Below are 25,453 nucleotides of genomic sequence, written 5' to 3'. Positions count from 1 at the left end.
ATCCAGCATTGTAATTCCATGTTATAGGCTTTAATAAAAGTGATGCATGTTAAAGAAGGATCCCACCACTAAATATCTGCATAATTTAATGGACGACATTAAATAAGTCATTTAAAGTGGTTTAGTGTAAAATGGTTCGTCACAGAGGGCAGCAAATAAAAATCAGTTTTGGAGTATTAGAATCAATTATAATCAATTCTGATAATACTCGATACAATATTATATTTTATAGTCTACATTGTACTACATTGTAATTAGTCTCTTCAGTCATATATGTGTATTCAGTGTATTCAGATTTCTTTACAGTGGTGGTGATAGGAACCAGGGGTCCCTACAACTACAACACAAATATAGACATTTTATTCACTATCCAAAACCATTATATGGAATGTTGATGATGGTGAAATAGAGGAAAAACTGAAAATAATAAGTTTACTTTGGGGTCTATTTTGCTCAAATTAGAGGAATTTATCCTTTAAATGCAACCCCTTTCCTCTCTCTACAGGCTATAGGTGACTTCTATTTCAGTTATTTGTTCATGGTTTGTGATGATAAAGTTGAGTTGATCATTGTGGACGTCAGACTCCCTCAGTGTTCAGTCCTGTCTACACTTGGTTTTTGTGGTCTTGATGGTACATGATGTGTTTCTGGATTTAGCACAGGAGCTCAAGCACTCAAGATACTGACTGTATAAGATCTTGTGGCTTTTAAATTAATTTTAAAAATGTGATTTTAGAATTTTTGTTCACAAAACAACATGAAATTGATGCACGCGAGGACCATGAGGCTGTAAGATGTACTGTTTCTCATTTTGCCGTTCAAAGGGTGCTCATTAGCACCTTCTATGGCCTTTGTTGAGGCCTTACGCTTTACTAAGTCATGGCCCTGCATTAGGATCTTGTTCCCATGCGTTAATGCAGAATTATTTTTATTTATATGGGATGTCAACAGCAGGCCCCGTATGGAGCCCTGATGATGACATCCTGAATAAATAAAATTAACGCGTGGCCATGCCTTATTAACACTCTGGAACAAGATCCTAATGCGTGGCCACGACTTAGTAAGATGTGGGAATGAGATGATTAAGTCATGGCCATGACTTAGTAAGGCATGGGAACGAGATCACTGCTTTCTGTGCGTTAGGATCCCGTTCCCACACTTTACTAAGTCGTGGCCACGACTTAATCATCTCATTCCCACGCCTAAGTCGTGGCCACGCATTATTTTTATTTATACGGGATGTCACCAGCAGACCTCTTTAGGGGACAGGCCCATAACAGTTCAATTGACCTCAATCAATGAATCGGTCGAATCGGACAGCTCAAAAGACTCGGTTCCCTGAATTGAATCGAATGTTAGAACACACAGACGTGTGGCGTCACTTCCAACGTCGCTCTTGGCTCCGCCCCAGTGCTGACGTAATCGCTCCAGCCCGTTTTCCCCCTTCATGGTAAGATGGCGGAGGCTGCGGCGGTTCCTCCGCATCGCTTCTTCTGTCACTGTTGTAAAGGCGAAGTGAGCCCCAAACTCCCGGTAAGAGGGTGTTTTCAGGTCCTTCTCTTCACCCCAGCCTTCCTCCACCTTTACCGAGCCGTGACAGCCGAGTTAGCGCTCTTTATTTTGTGAATGTCGCTCGACGAAGCTAGCTCGAACTTAGCCAGGCAAGCTAACCAGGCTAGCCCAGCGCTAGTGTTTCAGGTTGTTGTTATTGTTGTTGTTGTTTTTGGGCCGGAGCAGCAAAGGAGACTGAGCTTTATTGTGTCTTTATATGTCTAGGTGAACGTATGTCTACCTGTTCGTGTAAATCTGAGACGTTTTATTGCCTCTTTTTACGCCGAACGTATGAAAACAGCTCTTGCAAAAACACAGGAAGAGTGGAGGCAGCGTTTCTTTCCATTTCCAAGTATTTTCTTCATTTTCTGCTGAATATTTCTCAACTGTAGCTGTGATATTTACAGTTCGTGTCAAAAAGTAGCAGAAAGACATTAAATGTTTCCCAGGGCTTAGTTGAGAGTGGCTGGACAAAGTTAAACTGAAAGTGAAATATAAAAAGTGTGGCCTATTTTAGTTCTGAACGTTGTATTTTTCAGTCTGACCTAGGGCTGGGCAATAATAACGGTATGTATCGTTATCGCGATAAATTATGTCACGATTCAGCTTTTCTGAACATATTGTGTGTCTCCAGTGCTTGAAGAATACTCACCGATTGCATGTGTCATTGTAAAGAGGGCAAAGTGAGTCCCATTTGGCTCGATTTAGTGCACAGATATTGACGAAAAAAATCAATTCACAGTTTCTGATAGTATTTTTTTTTATTTAGCTCTGCTGGGTCTTTTTTTTTCTTGGTTCCAACTTATCAGATGTCTAAAAAAGTAAATATTGTGACATATTGTGTATCGTGAAAATTTTTTGAAGTATCACGATATTATATTTTTTTGCCGTATCGCCCAGCCTTACTCTGCCCTCGTTCTGTCAGCGTGTCATTAATTCATGCCTTGAAATTTCAACAAGCGTCTTGATTACTTTCATCTCTTGGAATTAAACAGCTGCTTGTCATACTGAGCTTAGAGGGTGACTTCATGGCTTAGCTAGCTGTCTTTTTTGGACGAGCTGAAGACCTGCACAGTAAGTGTTAGGGCTGAACGATGAATTGTTTTTATATCAAAATCGCAATTATTATTAGTATTATTATTATTATTTTAAATTATCAGTAATGTTGTCTTAAGTTTTAAATGAGGAAATTTAACCTAATAAAATGGAGAAGCAACAAAACACCCATGTTCTGTATATATGTGACATCACATCTAGAGCTGGACAGTATTTATCATTATCGTGATAATTACATCGCTGTGTCACAATGTGCTTATCTGAGCATATTCTGGATATCGTCAGTACTTAAAAACACATCCCAACTGCATGCTTGAGCTTAAATAGTCATTTTTAATTAGATTTATTGCAGCACAGAGTGTGAAATGAAGAATTCAAGTAATCGTATTCATAATTTTTGACAGTATTTTTAAACATAGCACTGTTTTAACTTATTAGATGTCAGAAAAATATAAATATCATGACGTGTATAAACTGTTTTGTGTTGACATGTTGACGTCCTGAAGTATTGTGATGTTACATTGTGCCTTATCACCCAAATCTAATCACAACCATCACAACTGGTCGTCTGACACACTCAGTGTTCTAGCTTCATGCCAGAAGAGGTGGATATTATGGTCTTCTTGGCCAAAAAATAGGCCTGGAAATTCGTTTACATGAAATAATTGTATTTAAATTCCAAATGAGCCAGGAAACATCTCAATGAGATATTTTCCCCAAGTTGTTCAGCCCCTAGTAAGGGTCAAAAAAGTGGGTTTTTTGCCAAGTAACATTTATAGTGTTTCTGGGAACGCATTGCTATAAAGAATGGGGAAGTGTCCTGCTTAGAACCAACCAGCAGCTCACATGATTCCCTTATTTATTTGTAGGTGTCATTTTTGAATTAAAACTGGAAGTTAACAGCTGATGATGTGTTGCTTGTCTATAGGAGTATATCTGCCCAAGATGTGACTCAGGGTTCATCGAGGAGGTGACGGAGGACTCCAGGTGAGGTTTCTCGTCCAGTCTGCCTACTTCCTCATTGTCTGTTGGCTCTAATGGCATGCGGCAGGTCCTGCACGACTGCTGCGCTTGTGGTTGTGCTTAGAAGACACCAGATAAGTTTCCTTTTTAAGCGTTCAGCATCATGCGCAGCATTTTTCTTGTGCTGTATCACAGCTGTGGCATTTGTGTGATGTGACATTATGTACTGATTCATTTTTACCAGCCTCAGTCTTTCCCTTGGAAATTAAGCAGGCTGCTTTTATTACTGTGATTTTGAGATGGATATGCAAATGACCAAATGAGCTTGGTTCTGATTGGCTGTTTAGAAAACGATCCGGGCTGAAACACTTGCAACTTCAGCGTGAATGGGCGGAGCTAAACTGCTCTAGGCGGATATATGTAAACCAGTCGGTTTTCGTGTCATTGCAGAAACAGAGAATTCAGTTTTTGCAGTTTATTTTTCTGAAATGGACCAAGGGGTGAAAAGTATGCTGGGAACTAACAACATTTACAGCTCTTAGGAAAAAAAAAACAGCAAAGAAATTTCAGTCGTCTTTTAATGCACACACTTAAAAATGATGGTTCTTCAAGGGTTCTTTAACAAAGACACTGGGCCTAATTCACCAATATCTTCCTGAGTTTCTTCTTAAATGTGTTGTTGAGAAAGGTCCCTAGAAAGTCTATGTCAGATTCATGACGGGTTCTTAAAGCGCAGAGCTGTTCTCACCTTTGTGCTCTAGAGTGTGTGTAGATTCGGTTCTTGCCTAAGAACAAATCCCACATAAGAGAACACTGGTGAACGTCAGAATCTTCGTGAAAACTGCCTAAGTGGGTTTAAAGTAGAAATTTCTTCTTAAGTACGGTTGGTGAATAAGACCCGTTGGTTCTGTATAGAACCGTTAACGCTTAAAGAACTCTTTGCATCGTGGAAGGGTTCTATAGATTGATGGGGAATGGGCTGTAGATGGTTTTATATAGAACCATTAACACTTTAAAGAACTCTTTGCATCGTGGAAAGGGTTCTATAGATTGATGGGGAATGTGCTGTAGACGGTTCTATATAGAACCTTTTTGAAAAGTGTTATATATAGCACCCAAAAGCGTTCTTCTATTGTAACAATGACAAGCTTGTAACAATAGCAGAACCCTTCTGGATGCTGTGTAGAACCGTTTTCCAAGAGGTTCTGTATAGAACCGTCTGTAGCACATTCATGCACATTCTCCATCATGATGCAGAGAACCCTTTAATCATACAAAGGGTTCGTTGAGTGTTCATGGTTCTATATAGAACCATTTTCTTCACCCTTGAAGAACCATCTAAGTGTACCAATATGAAGTAAAAGAACAACAGAAGAAAGCAGAAAAGTATTCATGGAAATACATAAAGGGGTTTTATATAGAACCAAATAGGGTTCTTCTATTGTTACAATGTCAAGCTCGTTACAATAGAAGAACCCTTTTTGGTGGTATATAGAACCAGATACAGCACATTACTCCATCAATTTAAAGAACGCTTTTATGATCAAAAGAACCCTTTAACCATGCAAAGGTTTCTTGGGGGACTCATTTTTAAGTGTGTACATTGTTTGCACTATCAAATGCCAGAAAAGTCCCACATTGCATTTGAGCTGTCATGATTAATCAGTTCAAATCAATCAATCAAAAAAGGTTTACTTCTCAATACACCTCTGATGTCTTGTCATCATTCTGTAGATGTGCCTGTAGGAACTCTGGGTCTCTGTGTCAGAAATAAATGGCATTTTTGATAATCAGTGCCAAGATAAAATGTCCCAAAGCCATTTTTTCCCTGTGTATATTTTTTCTCCGTAGTGTTTCTGGATCCTCTGTATTATGAGTTCATTTAGCAGCCAAAATACAAGTAATGCTACATACATGCTGAAGTGATGTAGCTTGAAGATGAGTCTACTATTAAACTTCATCACAAGCCACGTTTACATGCAGCCTGATAATCCGTTAATAATCCAACTAATATCTCGATCGGAAGAGAATACGTCCATGTAAACACCTCAGTCGGAATAGTCTAGTCTGATTGAGGCCATTCAGAATACACACACACACACACACACACACACACCACCACGTCAGTGTTACTGCAGTGCTGAGAATGATCGACCAGCCAAATAGTACCTGCTCTGTGAGGGTCTATGGGGGTCCTGACCACTGAAGAACAGGGTAAAAGGGGGCTAACAAAGTATGCAGAGAAACAGATGGACTACAGTCTGTAACTGTAGAACTACAAAGTGCACCTATATAGTAAGTGGAGCTGATAAAATGGACAATGAGTGTAGAAACGAGGAGGTGGTCGTAATGTTTTGGTTTCATTTTTGGTGCAGGTGTAGCAGTGGATTTGACAGCTCTGTGTTTATTGTTTTGGCGCTTTTTTTATAAACACTAATTGCTCGTTTAGTATGAGCAGCCCTGTTTGCTAACATTGTGATTATGTTCTTTTTAGTCTTCTGGACAGTAGTTCCAATGGCCTTGATGACACAGCTTCACAGTTTGCAGAGGTACGTTAATATTTGGTGAATGTTCTGGATTCGGTAGACCAGCTGGCTGCCTGGAAATGTTTTAAAACGCACAAATGCACATTAAAATGATTTCACCACAGGCAGCTGGGTGCAGGCTATCCGAGTAAAGAGGGTGAAGGGGGCGGGGCTTAGGTTGTGAACACTCCCACACTCAGATGACTGGGCTTTTGTTTTTCTGAAGAGCTTATAAACTGTAGAGGTGTTGGTTTTTGGGGTTTATGTGGTTGGCTGTTTTATTCATTATTTATTTCTGTGTTTATTTGAGCCAAACTGACCTGTGAAGTATAAAATCACAGCTGAGTCATTCTACAGAAACGTCCATTTTTGTGTCCCTAGTGTTTACAGATATATTACACTTGAAAAACATGTTAGGGTTACAATTTATTTATGTAAAATAAATAAAAAGTTATTTTAACAGTTACACCTTCTTGAGCCTCAATTTAGCAGTACTGTTTTTGAAATCGATTATAAAGAATTCCAAGCACCACAGAAGAGCTCGTCCTCACAGTCATGTGTGAAGGCTGAGGCCATATTTTGAGGTAATAAACATGTTTTTCTGCAGTTTTAACTGCAATAATCTATACATGACTATGAAATATATGAATATATGAATGACATAAAGAAAACAAATGCCAAATAAATATTATAAAAAATTTAATGAAAGTTGTCCCCAGGAGTCACTGTGTCACTGGTGTTACTGCGTAACAAAAAATTTCTTATTTTGAAACAAAAATCACACTGATGACATCACTTGACTTCCTTTTACCTGTTTTCTGAGGATCTATGAAGAAAAGCACATGGTGAGTCCACTGTGACTTTCAGTTATCAGAGATTTTCTCATTCAGCTCATGATTTCATATGAAGCTTTTAGCTGAAGTCACTGGTGTGACCGACTTTATTCTGAGGTAACTGTGAAAAAATAGAATACAAATGGATTAAATTCCATATTTTAGTGGATATTCCATGATTGACATGTGGTTTTATGCTCTGTAGCATTTTGTAAAATGCATTGTTCATTAAAAATGTCTCTGGTGTTCCTTTATTATGTGGAACACCAATGAGGATCAGTAACACCAGTGACTCCTATGGAGAGACAGAAAAGTGGACGTTTCTGTAGAATGACCCAGCTCTATAGAACTGAGACATTTTAACACTAAACATCCAAATCGAATTGAATCATGACTTTAAAATCGAAGATCGTGCCAAACCTGAAAATGTGTGTATTGTTTCATTTTGGTTATTTGAATCAATAAACTCTCTCTCTCTCTCTCTTTTAGCTTTGGCAGCTTTTGTTTGTGGAGCGGCCGTTCACAGTGGACCTGGACAGCCCTGATTCAGAGCCGCGGGTGCCCGGAGGCGGTGGGGGTTTGGGTCTGGGCGGGGGGCCGTTTGGCGGGTCTGTCCCTGGTGGACTCGGCGGGGGCCTCGGGGGTCCGTTAGGAGGAGGAGGAGAGCACTGGGGGCCCGGCCGTCCCCCACGCTTACACACTCAGAGGAGATACAGGTCCAGAGGAAGCAGCCGACCGGATCGATCTCCAGCTGTAGAGGGGTGAGCGCTTTAGTGCTTTAAGCGATAGTTCAGCCAAAAATCTGATTTACCAGTTTTCCTGTTTCCCTCGTCACCCCAAGTGTAGTCAGTCAGCCGAGATGTGTGGTTTCTTAAGTTTGCTTCTTTAATTTTGCGTCGGAGCTACAAGGTTAACCCCATTCTAAAGGTTCTAGCTACACCCCTGCAGTTATCATGGTGCTAACTGAATGCCTGAATCATCGCTCACTCACCTCACAGGGTGTGGAGTCGTTCAGTGTCTCTCATAGACTCGGTTTTGTGCTTTCAGACACTGTGTGACTCACTGTTCTCTACAAACGTGGTGCAGTTAGCACCGTGCTAACCGATAGGGTGCTTCTATTACTTCTTAGCTACATTAGCCTTGTAGCTCCAGAGCAAACGGAAGCTGATCAGCTCCATTTGGGAGGATTTTTCATCATCACTTTACTTTCTGTCTACTTTTATACCTCTAATCTTCTTGTTTCAGCCTCTCGGCTCTATTTAGCATGTCCTACTAACAGTATGTAGTTCAGTACAGCAGTTCAGCAGAACCATCTCACAATTTCTGTTTCCTTTCCATCTCTCGCAGTGGCCTCTAGTCATTTCTCTGGCATTTTGCTTCATGCCTCTTACTATTGTTCTCGTTCTTGTTTGCCCTCTCACCTTCTTTCTTTCTTCTCCTAGTCTGGCTTTCTCCTGGCTACTGAAATCTGAATCTCTGCCTTTGTTTGTTATGTAATACTCCACTCACCGGTCTTAAATTAAAGAGGAGATCCTGTGAGTCTCTGACAGGGAAGCCCAGTTCACCAGTGGAGAATTAGCATTAGCATGAGCCAGATTTAAAATAGCTCATACAGCGAATTGGTGTCGCTTTATGATGGTGTTATTCGTCACTGAAGTTTGTAGGCGTGCAAAGGTGGATGAGTGGATGCCTCTCATGATATGAGTAATCAGGCTCTTAGAGAGTGCACAGGACAGGGTGAATAACGTCTCAGCTGTGATTCGGGCACGGTAGATCATCACAGCCATGGTTTTATTCTCCATAACGCACCACCAACAGCAGTTTTACCAACTAAAAGAAGAAGTAAAGCAAAAAATTGTCATGTTTTTATATAGTGACAAATTAATTCTTCTGCCAAAAAAAGTAGTTCCAGAAGTTTACAGTGAAGTAAGCATTGTTGTTGCTTGGCAGTGGTGAGTGGAATAATGCAGGTATGGTGGAACACTTGCTGTTGTAACAACACAGGCAGAATATCTTTTAATCGATCAGATTGTGTGGGCGGAGCTTACTGTTATGTAAGGGAAGGTAGAGCATGAAAAGAACAACATGACTGCGCTATTAACTATGGTGAGAAAGACATATCACACATGCTTATAGAGAATATACTAAATTTAGTTTCACTCACTTCGCACCTATTTTTTCAGGTGGCACACTCTTCAGTGTTTTCACATATAGTTTCTTTTGGTAACGCTTTGTTTTACAGTCCCCCAAGTTCTAGGTATTAACCAGGTAAGTGTGGGGTACAAACTCCAAAGTACTAGGTAATTATTTTAGGTGAGAAAATATTAAGCACCAGGATAGTCTAAATGAATTACTATGAAACGTCTCACAGGTTCTAGATCAGGCCTGTGGGCCTTGTGTTTGACACATGGGTACTAGATTGTCAGTATTAGAGGGAATGTATCTGTGTGTTATAATGTATTTACCTGGAACTTCAAAAGAATAAACAGGATGTAAGTCGGAGCTCAGCTCACTCGAATCTGTAGAGTCTTAAATAGTGTGTATCTGTTTATTACCTAGATACTAAACTGAATCTGAACTGTAAAAGAAAGCAGGGACTCTTTCTATGGTTCTACTGGGTTCTGACCACAAAGTTCAGAAAAATTGCCACTTGTTATGCAACTGTAAACAGACTATAAGAGAAAGCAGGATTCGTAATACCTGTTTATTAAAACCTTTTGAGTGCTTCAACTCTATTTTGACACAATAATTCCTGTACATTACAGTGTACAATATTGTACAAGAATGTCTTAATTCCTACACCTTGCTGATTAGTTCTTTTCACATAATTTCATAATAATTTATTTAGACTACCATCTTATTACTTAAAATAATTACCCAGTACTTTGGAATTTATACCTTACCCTTAGCTGGGTAATACCTAGAACCTGTGAGACATTTCAGTATAATTAATTTAGACTATTCTGCTACTTACCATCTTGTCACCTAAAATAATTACCTAATACTTTGGAGTTTGTACCCCACACATACTGGTTAATACCTAGAACTTGGGGGACTGTAAAAGAAAGCGTTACCTTTGTTTTTTAACTGAGTTCTGTTAAAGTGAACCTGAAAGGGAATTGACCTGGCGCTACATCTAACGTACATTTTATGAAGCAATTTGAATTATTTTGGATAAAGTACATCATTTGGAGGCATTTTCCCACTAATTTTGATGACTTGGAGTGAAAATGAAGGAAATTTATGAATGGTTGAAAAACGCACACAAAGTTAAGACTATAGTTTTACGTATTTTGATAAATTTAGTGCTATATTGAACATACATTTTACAAAGGTATTTGAATTATTTTGGACAAAATACGTCATTTGGAGGCCTTTTCCCACTAAATTTAATGCCTCAGTTGACCTCAGTTCTTTTAGTGTTCACAATGTAAGTGAACTATAGAGGACTCTCCTCTTTTTCTTTCTGGTCCTTTGAGATCTCCGACCACTTCTTGTTCAGACAACAACTCCATTAGAACTCAGACCTCTTTCACAGCACTCACGGTGGGTGCAGTGTTTTGTTGATCTAATTTTTCGGGTGGTGAGAGGAACCATTCATTTAGCGTTCAGTGTGAAGGCATGAGCCTTTAACATGGTAAAATCACGCGGGCTCTCGCATTGTATTGCTTTAATATGTCAGCGCTGCTGTCTTGTCGCAGATCTCGGACAGACTTTATCCTGAGTAGAACCTTATAAATGATCCTTGGTCTGTTTTACCTGCTGTAGTGCTGAAGACTGTGGCTGTGTGTACGCTGAGCCTCAAGGTCTTCACCATAAAGCAAAAGCAGACTGGGGCCGTTTTGTTTTCACAGTGCACAAATCAATCAAACCACAAAACGAACTACAAATGAACCGAACCATTTTTGGGGCCGTTTAGAGGTTCTGAGTTTGTTTGATGTGTTCACATATCGCTGTTGTCGGAAGAAAACCTCATATCTCCGTTTTTGTCTTTTTTCAGTTTTTGCCGTAATCTGAGAAAAACCTGTTGCTCTTTACATTGTGTGTAAATTTCATGATGAATGGACCAAAAGAAACGACCCAAAATGACTTGGAAAAAATTCTGGTTCCATTGACTTCCATTAAAAGTAAAGCGTGTTTTTTCCTTCTCCTGTAAAGTTACCATTTTGGAGATACGAGGTTTTCTTCCGACAACAGCGATATGCATAAGAAACCATGACTCAGCGGTCTCCGTCCACTTCAGATGTGAAACGGCCCAAGTGTGACAGTGCTCAGTTCATACAGCTGACGCTGAAAAGGTTAATGGTGCCAGGCTTTGGAAGTTTGCACAGAAAGTTTTGACCTGTTTTAATGTATAATCTAAAAAAGTGACGCGTTTAAATAACAACACACTTAAGTTGGACCATTAAATTGGATGATTTTTTTTTTTGCTCGATTTTAACGCCGATTTGCCCCTTGCCACAAATATTCCCAGTCTAAAGCGATTTTTCAGATCGGAAGAGAGTGATGGTGCGGATGATCTGTAGTGTGAGAGGAGAAACGAGTGAATCTTTAGCCCTCCGATCAGATCGAGCTCTGAAGTGATCAGAGACACTCAGATATTATCAAACACGTTTGATATTTCAAAACATTCACGAGTCCTGCAGTGAGAGACGGTCAGAGATTTACTCAGCAAGTGACTCAAACAGCCAATCAGAGAGTAGAAGAGCAGAGAAATAGGCAAAGAGACGTCTGAACAGTGGAGCGGAGACAGAGGAGCTGTGAGTAAAACAGCAGATAAGAGCCGATATCATGTTTATAACGTTGATCCCGACGTCAAAACACTCTGTTTACAGCTTCAGCTCAGCTTTCACTGTGATATCAGCACTTCTCACCACTTATTAACACCATGAGATCTGAGGAGATCTGGGAGTTTGAGTTCTTACTCATAGCTGAAGCTCGTTATGTGTGTTATTCTCTCTCTTTGCCGTGTCATCCAGTCTGAGCACCTCACGACAAAAAGACAAGACACTCTGTGGCAAACTGACATTAAGTGTGTGATGCTCTCCGTTTTAGAAATCTGTTAAGATTTTAAAGTTCGTCTAGTGACGCCCGGCCTTGCCTGTCTTACCCATTTTAACACTTTTTGTGTCATATTATTTTCTGGTTTAACACATTTTGTGTTAAAACTAACAAAGAATGTGTCGTCTCCAACTGAACACCTGACGTGTCTAGTTCGAGACAGCATGTGTTGTTTTTTAGCACATCTGTTTTTAGAGTCCTTTTTTTGTACCGTCTGTCTTTTCTCAGTTTCAACAAAAGTAGAATGAATCAGTTGCAGTGCACGCCTATAAATCTCCTTTTTTCCTTTTTTAGAATAGTACAACAGTTTCTCGCTGGACTTTTTGCCAATTCAGGAGTTCCAGGTTCACCTCCACTGTCATGGTAAATGAAAACATCACTTTCAAATCAGCCAATGTCATAAATCAAATGCTTATTCTGAGCCGGAAGCTGAAATCTGTTTGAGTTTATTAACTTATTAATTCATTTATATTACAGTAAGTCACAGGATGCCCGTATGAGCTTAAATGTGCTATTTTGTGAGCATAACTGTCTGTTTGTGTGATGTTAGGACGGGGATGCTGCACTCGAACCCTGGTGACTACGCCTGGGGACAGGGGGGTTTGGATGCCGTCATTACACAGGTATCAAAAAACCTAGACATGTTAAAAAACAAAACATGACATCCATGCAGATTTATTACAGTATCATTTTGTTGCATTTTCTGATGAATAATTGACTCTAAATGTAGGTATTGTGATATAAACTGAATCCTCAGTTGACTGATTCTCTCTCTCTCTGTTTCTCTCTCTCTCTCTCTCTCTCTCAGTTACTGGGTCAGTTTGAGAACACAGGTCCTCCTCCTGCAGACAAAGAGAAGATCTCCTCCCTCCCTACAGTCATCGTCTCTCAGGAACAGGCTGGTCAGTCTCGTTATAAGAAACTCTGCTGAACTCATTGCTTCAGTTGCTGGTCAGATAAAAAACATCAGTGGCAGGAATACTGGAATCATATCTGTATCAGCAGATAATTGATTAAAAAAAACTGCATCGGACAGATTTGACTGCTAGTTTGACCACTATAGCTGTTCTCTGTAATGCTAATCCAGGTGAATTTGGTCCCAATTATATCAGCTTTGTGTCGTATGAAAAATATCAGATGTTGGCATCGCTCCACGTTTCCCATATCTGTGCATCCCTAAAGATCAGAACACCTGTTTCACTTCACATTTTAACTGAATAGTTCCGTTATAAATGCTAAGGTTGCTAATAGTGAACGAAGGTGAATAGCAGCTAGCAGTTAGCATGACAGCTTGCATTCATTTTAGTCAGGTTGGCATATTTAGGAGTAGCTGAACTTCTACTTTAAAGCTGCACTGTGTAAGATTCGGGGATTTGGCGACCTCTCTGGCAGAAGTGTATTATTGCATGTAATGTGCGGAAGAACATTTTGTAGCATGGGTCGTGCCTCGGACCCCCGCAAGTGGATGAATCTGACTTTTGCGAGTGGGTTGAACGAGAATTCAATGAGAACTCAGTCAGAACTTATATAATTTTTTTTTTTTAAATTAATTAATTTATTTATTTATTTTTATTCAACTTCAGTAGACACTGGACATTAACCTCTTATGCTCGTGGATATATTTCGGTTTTTCCATCTGAATTTACCTGCCCAAATCATAAGGCAAATTATTCAGTAACTGAATGAAAGTAACAGTAGATTTTTTTTTTTGTAAAAGTTCCCCTCAAATTAACAGAAAATGTGTTTTATGATCATAACCATATTGCTATATGCTTGCAATTTACTGCTGAAAGCCAAAAATCCTAGATGCTCTTTGTATTTTTTTTATAAAAAATCATTTTTACAGTGCAGATCACTAAAGAGACGCCATCCGTGATCCAGTTTGTAGCTCAGATTTGTGGAAAAATGAGTCGACTTTCAGTAGAAAATTGTTCAGCTTCTTGTATCATAAAGTTTTAACCCATCTGTTTGACTGGAAAGAAGACAGTTACAGCTCTCATATGACCCCCACCTTTAGAATGAAGCTTATGAAATATGAAAGTTATAAAGTAAAGAATATGATGAAGTGTGGTTTGGAACCACCGGTGGTTCCAAGGAGTTACAGGTTAAACTGTGTCATGCATCACATGTTCAATTGATCAATTGATCAATAACATAATCCAGCTACTGTAGATGAAGTCAGTGTAATATCATTAAGAAGACCACACTGGCCACACGGCTTGTAGTTTGGAAAATGATTGTCTTATAACAGTCAAGTTCAGCATGACACATCAAAGTGTTTTATTATCTCAGAAAACATCACTCAAGAAGTGCTACAAGCCGGAACCGTGAAGAAAAAATTCAGCCAATATAAATGAACCACCTGAGGAAAGTGCCAAAGTAAAAACCATTAGATGGCATCCACTGTTCAACGTGGACTTAAAGGGGAATTCCACCCATTTTTCAAATGCATAATTTGGTGGTGGAGATGTAAACAAAGTCATTCAGAGTGGTTTGATGCGAAATGGTCCACCGTAGAGAAACTTAAGAGACTCTAATTTTATATTTAATTTACTTTTTTAATTTCCTGTTTTGTGTAGTGTCCAAACACACCAGTGAACCTACATGTGACTTCTGAGTTTTCAATGTAATGGTTAATGTAATGTAATGGAAGATGGTAAAATAATGGATAATTTGAAAAAAAAAAAAGTTGTCTTTGGGGACTATTTTGCTTAAATGGATTAAAAAGTATATGTTTTAGGCCAAAACATTCTCAAAACTGTCATAAAACAATGTCTCAGACACTGAAGCGCTTCACATCAAACCACTTCAAACGAGTATGCCTGCATCTCAGTCCATCAGATTTAATAGAGCATTTAAAGATAAACCATAGCAAAGAGCACAGTGGCTCTTCATAGCTTCAAAACTGTTCAAATGAAACTGCCATTCATTTCAGCGTAGCACGCTTTGTTTGTGACCCAGAACACAGATTTTACCAAAATAAAACATTTTAAAATGTTGAATTGTATAAATATCAGGAATTAAAGGCACCTGTTGATGAGTCAGGTTAGAGTCAGGATCAGGTATCAGTTCATGATCTGTATTGGAAGGGAAAAAATGTTTATCATTCATCCTTATTTAGAAGAATTTCAGATGGTATACCAGATAAACAATTACATTGCTACAAGGCAGGTATTCCTCTTGACCTCCTCTCTCTCTCCCTCTCTCAGACAGCAGTATGGAGTGTCCGGTGTGTAAAGAGGACTACACGGTCGGAGAGCCGGTCAGGCAGCTGCCCTGTAACCACTTCTTCCACAGCGACTGCATCGTACCCTGGCTAGAACTGGTAAGACTGGGATGGGAGTGAAGATTCATAAAAAAAACACAGGAGGGACAAGGGGTAAAGAAGAGGTGGGGCAGAGGAGTCTGTGGCTGTGGCTTACAGTGGTTTTCCACAGTCGAGAGGGGTTGTTGTAGGGCTGGGCGATTAATCGAAAAGTAATCGAAACCGACATTCAGAACCTCTATCCGACATAATTTACTACTGCGCGTGTATCACGTGACTTCGCCACGTCCAGTCTGTGACGTGGAAGCTAAGGCTACGTTCACACAGCAGGTAAAAGTGGCCCAAATCTGATTTTCTCACCAAATCTGATATTTTTTTGTTTGGCTGTTCACATTATCTTCTAAATGTATCTTCTCACATCTTTGGTTCGCGTCCTCAGATTCTTTAAATATTGTTTTCAGACTTTTATCTGTTCTTTGACGCTGCAGCCTCGTTGTCCTGCGGCCGCATTCGGACATTTCTTTAGAAATCTCTTCAAACACGGAGCGTTTTGGATGAGACTCTTCTAACTTTTGTACAGAAATATCACCCCAAATATTTGAGTCTCAGCAGCGCGAAATTATGACTGATGTTGAGTTGGATTGACGTAAAAGTGAATTCCGATCTGGCTGTTGAGACAATTTTCATTAAGATATGCAGAGCATATTTACAGTACAAACCTTTTAAGTGAACTATACAAAAAAACACAAACAAAAAAAATCATTCATTAATCGTAATCGAGGTAAAACATTCAGTTAATCATGATATTGATTTGAGGTCATATCGCCCAGCACTAGGTTGTTGGTATATTCAAGGGGCTGCTTGGCCTAGAACCCATGTGTCAAACACAAGGCCTGCGGGCCAGATCAGGCCCGTGGCACAATCCAATCCGGCCCTCGAAATTATTTAGATTTTCTATTAATATTAGCTCATTTTACAATCAGCAGCACTACAATCCCGTAATTTATGCTGACACCCTACTCCCAACAGCTCTCTACAGGACAGCAGTTTTCTACCCAGATGCACATGTTGTATCAGTGATGTCACAGAACCTCCCCTTCCCTCGCACACATTCACTCATTCTCTCTCTCTCTCTCTCTTTCTCTCTCTCTCTCTCTCTGCCTGCAGCACGACACGTGTCCCGTGTGCAGGAAGAGTTTGAATGGAGAGGACAGCAGCAGCAACCAGCCTCCGTCAGAGCCATCCCTAAACACTGACCCCCGCACACAGGAGAGATGGTCCTTCTGAGACCCCTACGCTTCGTCTCATCTCTGCGCTCTCTCTCTCACACACTCTCTGTCTGACTCGCCCGTGAGAGTTTGCCGCTGTTAGGCGATGTCCAGACGACGCCTTTTTAAACGCGAGGCCTCGTGCTTTTCTTCCAGTGGCGTCCTCAATGTTGAGCGGTCAGCAGTAGGTGACGTTCGGTGCTCTTGGTGAGCACTCAGCACAGAAGGTGACCGTTTTTCTGCACAAACGTGCAGTTTAAACCCAGGATAAAGAAGATTTCAGTCGCAGCGCTTCAGACACAGAGAAGAAGCGCACACAGGTTTGAAAAGGCGTCGTCTGAACACTCGCAACGGCTTTCCGTCTTAATGCTGTCCTCTCTCTCTCCCTCTCTCTCTCTCCTCTTTCAAGTCTCTTTCTTCCTCTGTTATCTCGCAATTTTTTTGCCTTTCTCCCTCTATTCTTAATTTTCTTTCTCTCCGTTCTCCTTCGCTCCACTTTTTTGTTACTTTTTCACCTTTTTTGTTCTTTTTCACTTTTATACTCTCTCTCAACTTTTGTTTTTCTCCCCATTCTTTCTTTGTCTTCTCTTTCTTTCTCTTTCCATTCTTTCTCTCTTTTTCTCTCTGTTTTTCCCTCTACCTCTCTCTCTCCTCTCACTCTCTCTTACCACACTCGTACGGTTTACTACGGCTTGTTTACTGTTTTACTGTTCATCTCTCTCGCGCTCTGTCCATCGTGGCCTGTCCTTTCTCTGTGTCTACATTTACACTCTGACAAATTTTGTTCCATTTTTTTTTTTTTGGTTTTGCATTTGGTTTCACCTCCTGCCTTCTCACTTTACTGGTACTGGAGACCCCCCCACCTCGACCCCCCCACCCACACAAACCGCCACCACAAGCCGAGTTGCAGAATGTACAGTGCACCACTTCCTGTAAAGCCGAAGTCTACAGGCTCCATAGATCCAGACCGTGTTCAATGTGAAACCCGATCGCCGTGCGGTTACAGTGTCTTCAGTTTAAAAACGTGCTTTATTCCTCACGCCGCTCTCTAACGTTCTGTTGCTCTTTGTTTGCTCACTCTTTCCATCTTCATAGGAAGAGTCCATCGTTTGATTCTGATCTCTATCTGCAGAGTGTGATCGATGACCACGGACAAGAACTTCAACACGTCTCCCTGATCTTAGAACGGAAAACCAGTCGACTTGAAACAGAAGCAGCTGCTAAGTTCTGTCAGTTGAAGTTACTTTGTAAAGCATGTAGATTCTCCACAGGCTGTAAATTAAGCTGTAAATATGTGTTCCAGAGGGAAGACTTTGGTAATTCACAGGATCTGCTTTGATGATCATGGATACAAGAAAATCTTAGGGAAGGTGAAAGTGACCGGAACTACTTTTGTGTTTCTCCAATGATGCGAAGTTGAACAAAACTTGACAAGAACAGTTTTAGTACGATATTCTCTCTGTTTATCATCCTAACTGCTACAGTGGATCAGCTGGAGTTTCACATTTATGTTATATAGACTCTTATTTTAAACATTTTCCCACAATTCAGCTGCCGGTTGAGCTCTATTATAAGCGATTTTTGACTTAATGGATTTTCTATTCCAGAAGTTCAGTGAAACGTATTGAAATCCTTGTCTTTAGTAAGTGATCATGCTCTGTAGATGGAGATCAGGTTGAAAAACGCTGGTGTGCTCCTTTAAAGACCTGTTTGTGGGATCACGCCGTCTTGTCTGGGTAATTGTTTCTCCCTTCTGCACCTCTTTCTGGTGTATATATCACAGACCCATCTACACCCAGTTCTCCACTTTTCACTCTCATTTGTATCACTTTTTTTGTAAATAATTTTAGTTCCAAAACTCATTCAAAGAAAAGCAAAAGCATACGGAAATGACAAAATGACGAATCCCTAAATATTAAAATATATATTATATATATGATGTGTACGATGACGATGATGTATTAATAATAAAACTGAATAAAAATCAATTCCATGTTGATCTTGCTAATACAGGCTTACATGAGTTGGTTACACATTTGCACAGGAGCCATGGAGACTTTTCGATTTCATAATTTTTATTTTCAGAACTTTATTATGCACAGCATAGTTAATCCAGTGATAAATGCTCACTTTTGTCCCAAATTAGTGCATTTTTACAGACGAGATTGATGTTTAACACATTCATTTATTTATTTTTTTATTGGCATGAAACATTTTGGCACACAGTCACAATGCTTATCTAGTGCTTATCAGAGGGGGAAAAAAAGGGCATTAACACAGGGAGATTCACTCGAAAGAGGCCCGAATATTCTGCTGTAACTCTTGTTGGGATGAAGCAATCTGAACCAAAAAATCCGCTACATAACTTGACATGTGTGATTGATTGCATTACATGTGATGCTGGAAGTGATCCCTGTTTTCTGCCAGACACATGAAGGGGTACGGGGGTCTGCACCTGGAAGTTGCAAACGGAGGTTAAACGTCACGACGGCTGTCTGTTTGGTTCAGATTGATTCATCCTAGAAAGAGTTATTACAGAATATTCGGGGCCTCTTTCGAATGAATCTCCCTGTACATTTTAAGTTCATCTAATCAGATTCTTGAAATGAAACTCGCATTTCGCTGCTGTTGGGACAAAACCTCGTATTTTCATTTTTTGACTATTTGAAAAAGGCAGCTGCCCTTTAGCTGTGTCCCAATTCAGGGGCTACATTTGAAGGCCGATTGCGTCACAGTGGCGTGACTAGATGTCCCATTTTGAAGGCTCCTTCATATGCGGCCGAGAAATGTGTCCTTTTTCTTGGTAACGAAGGATCCAACAGGTGCATCCTTCGCCAGCCAACAGATCCCGAGGTTCACTGCGTACCGGCGAGGATTCGAGAACATGGTGGCATCAGCAGAGGAGCGAACGGCGGCTGAGGGGACACTTTAAATGGAAGTATTGGGTTTAAACTGAGTCGAACAGCCAGCAATACAGATGTTAAAGAAAAAGCCAATCCCATCAGGCGCCGGCGGTGAAGCATCTCCAGCTTTGATAAATGGAAAAAAATAAAGATGAAAATCAAAAGTTTCTGGCTCCGTCTTCAAAGAACTTTAAAAGAACTGTGACGCAAACAGGAAATCCGCCAGAGGGCAGACCGTCTCATTTCGGTTCAGCCTTTGCGGGTCTGTGCAGCCTGTGAAGGACACGCCTTCGTAGACCGCGTCCTTCGAAGGATGCAGCCCCTGAATTGGAACACACTGTTTATGCTGTGTCAAAATTTCATGAAGGAACCAACAGAAATGGTCCAGAATTCCTTGGGAAAAAAATATTTCTCCATTAATTTCCATTAAAAGTTTTTCCTCATCCTGTAAAGTTACGAGGTTTTGTTCCGACAGCAGCGATATGTATAAAAACAGGTCAGAGTTTAACGCCAAGAACAGCAGCGAAGCTCAAAGCCAGGCTGAAATGTTCTCCCTCCACTCGTCACATACACGCTGCTCGAGATCATCATAACAGCAGGTCAGTCGTCCTGCAGTTCTGATGAGTCACTTTTCATGGTTATTGACAGATTTGCACTTGGAATCTCCTCAGTCAGTGTTAATAACAAACTTCAAGTTTCTACAACGTGATTGAGCAGCTAGACTGTTGGAGGCTGGATGGGAGGTCACGTCATCGCTGTCATATCAAAACCGACACCGCTTCAAACGTGGCAGCTGCTCTTCACGCTGTGGGAACGTCTCGTGATGAACGGACCCGTAAACGGGTCAGCTAACAAATCCTCAGTAAACACTTAAATATGACATTTTTCTGCTATGTTTAGTGCACAATTACTATTAATTTGCTAAAATTAAACAGATGTGCTGTGATTTTTGAACAGCTTTTTTAAAAATGATGCAGGTAAAGGACAAAAAGTCTTGAAATTTAAAAGCGAACAAATTCAACACAATTTAACCACCACCAAAATCTTAGAATTGAGACACTGAATATCACTGAATATCACTCTCTGTATTATGTTGTTTTCAGTTTTATTTCAGTGCTCAGAAATGTACACTGTAAAATTCAGATTTCCAAAGATCAAGCGTTCATATTCAGATAATTTTTTTCAGTGTTAACAAATTCAGATTTAATAATTCAGTACTCAGAAATTCAGACCACTTTTCAGGCTGCTAATTTCAGAATTTTAAACTAAATTTCTGAGCACTGGACAGAATTACTTTCAAGACGGTTCAACATTCATCAAATGGAGGAAGTGATTTTCCAGAATATTACATTACAGTTCTGTTATTTCAGTGGGTTTAAATGTTCATTTGAATTCAACAGCAATTCAAACTCAAATTTTGTAAACAAATATAAAGTGTTTGCATACATTCAAAAACAAAGCAACAAAATAGTTTTTTTCCATGATGCTGTCCCTTTAAAGCTCCACACTATATACTTCATTTTCATTAGAATCAACTGCAAAGTGTGTTAAAAAAAAACATCTTCAAATTCAAACTACTGACCGGTCCAGAGTGCGAGACGCTGTGGTGTAAATGAATCAGTACGTTGATCTCAAGGCTGTGATGGAATGTTAGATTATGTTTGGATACAAAATTCTCAAGCCTACATTCAAGCATGTATATGTAATAAAACTGTTTATTACATATATAAATTCTGTTTATTACATATATAAACTCTGTCTATTACATGTTTATGTCTGTCTGTATTCCACTGTGTAAGCAGCTCCTCCAGTAATGTTCGTGTATTCAGTGTGCTTTTAATAGTGATTCTGATGCACTAAAGTAACTCAGTCGTGGTGAAATTTTTGGGACGCATCAATTCATAAAGATCTGTAATGGAATCAAATCGCTGTGAGGTCAGAAGTTTGTGTGCTCGTGTGCGGAAAGACCAAATAAGCAGCTCAAACTCACGAGTAACCGTACCTCGGTTGCATTTGGGGCACCTGGCTCGTTAGTAGAGTTCTGGTACCCGAGCCGAAGCACCGAAAGACTATCGAGTTTTATATATATATATATATGTTATAGTGACTGAAAAATATGTCTCCCCATTTTTAATGCTTTTTATTTTTCTGCGTCATTTGAAGACATCAGTTCTCCTTTACATTATTTGAAAACTTAATGATGATTGGACCGATAGAAATGCCCCAAAATCAATTACAGTAAGATCTCTTTACATTAATTTACATTAAAAGTTAAGGGGGTTTTTGCCCTCTCCTGTAAAAATACAGATAACTGTTTTTCATTGGACAGCAACGCTACATAAAAGGGTCGTAGATTATGCTCTGTTTTTTGTCACATGAGCTTTTTGAAAATTTGCCAAAAATACCTAATTGTGCTTTTTTCTCTCTATATTGTAACTGTTTTTTAAAGTGCAATTATTGTCTATAAATTGAGGTTCAGGCCTGTTTTTGGTCAGGAAGACCAGCATACTGGAACTGGACATAGTGGTGGGCGATGTGGCAAAAATTTCTATCATGATTCTTCGCGATACACGATATGTATTTATTTTTTCTGACATTTGACAAAAAAGAACCCGTAATTAAACATTAAAAATACTCTCAAAAACTATGAATACAGTGATAATTATTCAGTATTTCACAAAAAGGACAAATTATGCTGTTTAACCAGACTAAACATGTATTTGGTCAGTGTTGTGCAAGAACTGCCAATATCTACGACATTATTGTGCATCACGATAAATATCGCGGTATTGCCCAGCCCTACTTCGACGCAGAACGTAGTGCACCAGACTGCCAGTCATGGGTGTTTGGGTCTGACTGGTCTGACTGTTATTAGGTTAAATTTACGCACTTTTTAAGACAACCTTGATTATACAGGTAAGCAGTATGACTATAATTATCGTTATCATGATCAAATGCATTACAATGTGTCGCAATATGCTTTTGTGAGTATACTGTGGATATCGTCAATCCTTACAACACTTCCCGACTGCACGTTTGACTACAAAAAAGCATAACTAGTCCTGGATTTAATGCAGCTTAGTATGTGAAATGTTGAACCTGTCAATATTGTCGTCCTACTTTGTCTGGTCCAACTTATGACAGAAAAAAAGAAATATGTATCATGAAAACTTCTTGAAGCATCGCGATATTGCATTTTCGCCATATCGGCCACCTCTAGGTAAAACCTCTAATTCAAACTGAGGGGTACGATTTGAAAATTCCTTCTAATTTTGATGCAAAACCATTCATCATGCAGCCCTACCCTGAACGAGAGCCTGGACAAGGTGTTGGGTGAGGAACTCTAGCATAGTGGAGCTAACAGCTGCTCAGAGGAGGGTGGAACGTGTTCTCTGCCAAAATATGCTGATAATGTCTCTCGTGTCCAAAATGGAAACTTTTTCAGGAAAAAGGAAAAAACATTGAGCCTCGTTTTCCAACATCTTCCTCAGTTTGTTCTTAAATGTGTTGTTGATAAAGGTCCTAAGAAAAAGTCTACGTCAGATTCACGACGTGTTCTTAAAGCGCAGCACTGTTCTCACCTTTGTGCTCTTGAGTGTGTAGATTCTGTTCTTACCTAAGAACAAATCCCACATAAGAAAGACGATGTCAGAATTTTCGTAAAAACTGCGTAAATGGGTTTTAAGAAGAAATTTGTTAAGAACGGTTGGTGAATGAGTCCCATTCTTCACTTATAATGGAAGTTAATGTAAGAAGGGTTTTGGAGCGTTACTATTGGTCCATTTATCATTAAATGTTCACATGACGTAGTCGGCAGCTGGGGCTGACAAATTATGTGGAAAGGGAAGTTGACTAAATATAGTGACGAAATACTGATAGTGTATTCCAGATGTGTAAAGTGACCCTTAATACTGTCCAACTCAAGCGCTCAGTCTGAGATAATCCACCTCTGTGAGTGTGTGCGAGTGGGTTTGGGTCCAGCTTGGGTTTTTAAATTTGACGAGTGTTTTTAAAACAGCCAGGTCATTTCGGGCTTCAATTTCATGTCCATGCAGCTGTCAACTTATTACTTTAAATGAAAGCACATTAGTTACGATATGCAGTTGAAATATTTTTCAAGTTGTTGATTGACAATAGCTGCTTTCCAAAGCCGAGGTCTGCTGCGTTTCTCGGCCGATACATCATACAGGCCGTTCCAAAGTGAAGGACCCTTCGTATGCATTTTGAAACTTGCATGAAACTTGAATTGCACTTGAGTTGCATAACGTAAGCATCCTGCAACTCACTTGAAACTTGGCCGCAACAGCTGCAAGCATCAAACAAGTTTCATGAAATGCAGCCTACGTTCGGAGTGATTTCAAGGACGCATTAGATGCATCCTTACAGGCATTTGGTTACCCACAGTTCTCTGCGAAAAAATCAGCACCACAAATAGGGCGGAAAACGAAGCCGTTGGTGCGGAGCTTGTTTTAAAGTTTAAGTTGCTTGCATTAATTTGTCTTCGTTACTTAATAAAGTGTAAAACGACTGATTAATTAAAGTGTTCGTCCGTATATCGTGTATCGTCCAGCCCAGGCTTTGGAACACAGCAAATGTCTGAAATGTCTTTTTTGAGAGTTTGATACTGAGAGCATAGTCTGAGTGTAGCTCAGAGCCGTGTGCGTTCCTTCCACTCCTGTTTGGAGAGTAAAGGGTTAATCAGGACCTGTTCCAGAGCAGCGTGAGGATGGAGTGAGGAGGAGCGCTGGAGGGTAAAAAGCCCACCGTCTGATCCCACACTTCAAAAGGAACCTCCACACCAGACCTGCAGGTTTTAAACATACAGAGTGCATTATAATGCAGAACTCTCCAGTCTCACAGCGCAGCCACTATCCATCATTAGGGCACATCATTCTTCAGCCTGACCTCTATCTGCTGCGTCTGTAACCTGTGGTCAATTATCAGAGTCGATCATTTCAACATGTTAGGAAATAACAGAAAATGCACTGACTCTAAACTCATTAGCATGTTGAAACTTGCATGAAACAGAACTGCACTTGAGTTGCATAACGTAAGCATCCTGCAACACATGATCGGCTGCTGTCGAACAACATGTTCAAACCATTGACCATTATCAGTTGACAAGGAGAACAGAATGTGGTTTATTGGGCAGTTGAAAAGGAGACCCCCTTAAATATTAATTAAATAAACAATCATTTTCAAACATACAACACAATTATTAAAAACTCATATACAGTAACCCTAGATAAACAGATAAAAAAACATATATAGATATATAAACATTTTCTTTCGAAGCTGTAAAGAATATGCAAAGATGATAAAAATGCTGTAAATATGTAAATTACACTTCCTGGATGACTTAATAGCATGAACGATACGGTGTATCTAGTGGAGTAACTCAATGTCACATGCAACTTTGTTTTTGAATTGTTTTGTGTAACTGTCAAGATGGAAGTTGCAGGCAACTCACAGCATGCAACTAGTTGCGTTAAAGTTTCACAGTGTAAAAGACAGTTTATTAGAAACCAATGAGCAGTTGCTGAATTCCACGAATTAACATTTACATTAAGCACGTATTTGTGTAGAACATGCATTCATAACTTCTTCAGTTAAAAGGTGTTTGTAAATGAATCAGTATAATTCATTATATCAGAAATGGGACTAGTTTTCAAAAGGGTAGAAGGTGTAGTAATCCTTTCTGAGCAAAGCTGCGGGGCGGAGTTTTGCCTGATCGCCAAGGATGTATCCTTACGTATCCTCACGTAAGCCGTAACCATTTTTAATTAATCAACCAACCGTTACTGTTTATATATCCCAAAAAAGGAAGAGTTTTAGGCATTTTAATTTTTTCAAGTTGGGTCCCAGTATTTATCATGTTTTCATGAATAACCCATCTGTGGAGCCTGTGAAAACCTGGTTGGTATAGTGTAGTGGGTCACACCTCTGCCTTCTACACTGTAGACTGGGGTTCAATCCCCACCTGGGTAAACAGCCTACACTATACCAATAAGAGTCCCGGGGCAAGACT

General features: G+C 39.8%; 2 protein-coding genes across 2 annotated transcripts in view; one reads left to right on the top strand and one right to left on the bottom strand.

The window, feature by feature from the left end:
- Positions 1-1,406: 1,406 nt before the first annotated feature.
- rnf115 (ring finger protein 115) lies at positions 1,407-23,264 on the top strand. Its single transcript, XM_036596051.1, has 9 exons — positions 1,407-1,533; positions 3,536-3,594; positions 6,065-6,119; positions 7,418-7,689; positions 12,284-12,352; positions 12,540-12,612; positions 12,798-12,891; positions 15,199-15,314; positions 16,422-23,264. Exons 1-9 carry the CDS (start codon positions 1,456-1,458, stop codon positions 16,539-16,541), a joined length of 936 nt encoding a protein of 311 aa, XP_036451944.1. The 5' UTR covers positions 1,407-1,455; the 3' UTR covers positions 16,542-23,264.
- The window catches only part of gba (glucosidase, beta, acid), a 24,745-nt gene continuing 16,603 nt past the window's right edge, over positions 17,312-25,453 (bottom strand). Inside the window, exon 11 of the mRNA XM_036596040.1 lies at positions 17,312-24,229. Coding sequence (XP_036451933.1) covers positions 24,124-24,229 — 106 coding nt within the window. The 3' untranslated portion in view covers positions 17,312-24,123. The remainder of the gene's footprint in view (positions 24,230-25,453) is intronic.

Source organism: Colossoma macropomum, unplaced genomic scaffold (assembly GCF_904425465.1).
Source record: "Colossoma macropomum unplaced genomic scaffold, Colossoma_macropomum, whole genome shotgun sequence".
Lineage (NCBI taxonomy): Eukaryota > Metazoa > Chordata > Actinopteri > Characiformes > Serrasalmidae > Colossoma > Colossoma macropomum.
The sequence above is the reverse complement of the archived record's forward strand: the minus strand, read 5'-3'. Positions and strand labels throughout refer to the sequence as shown.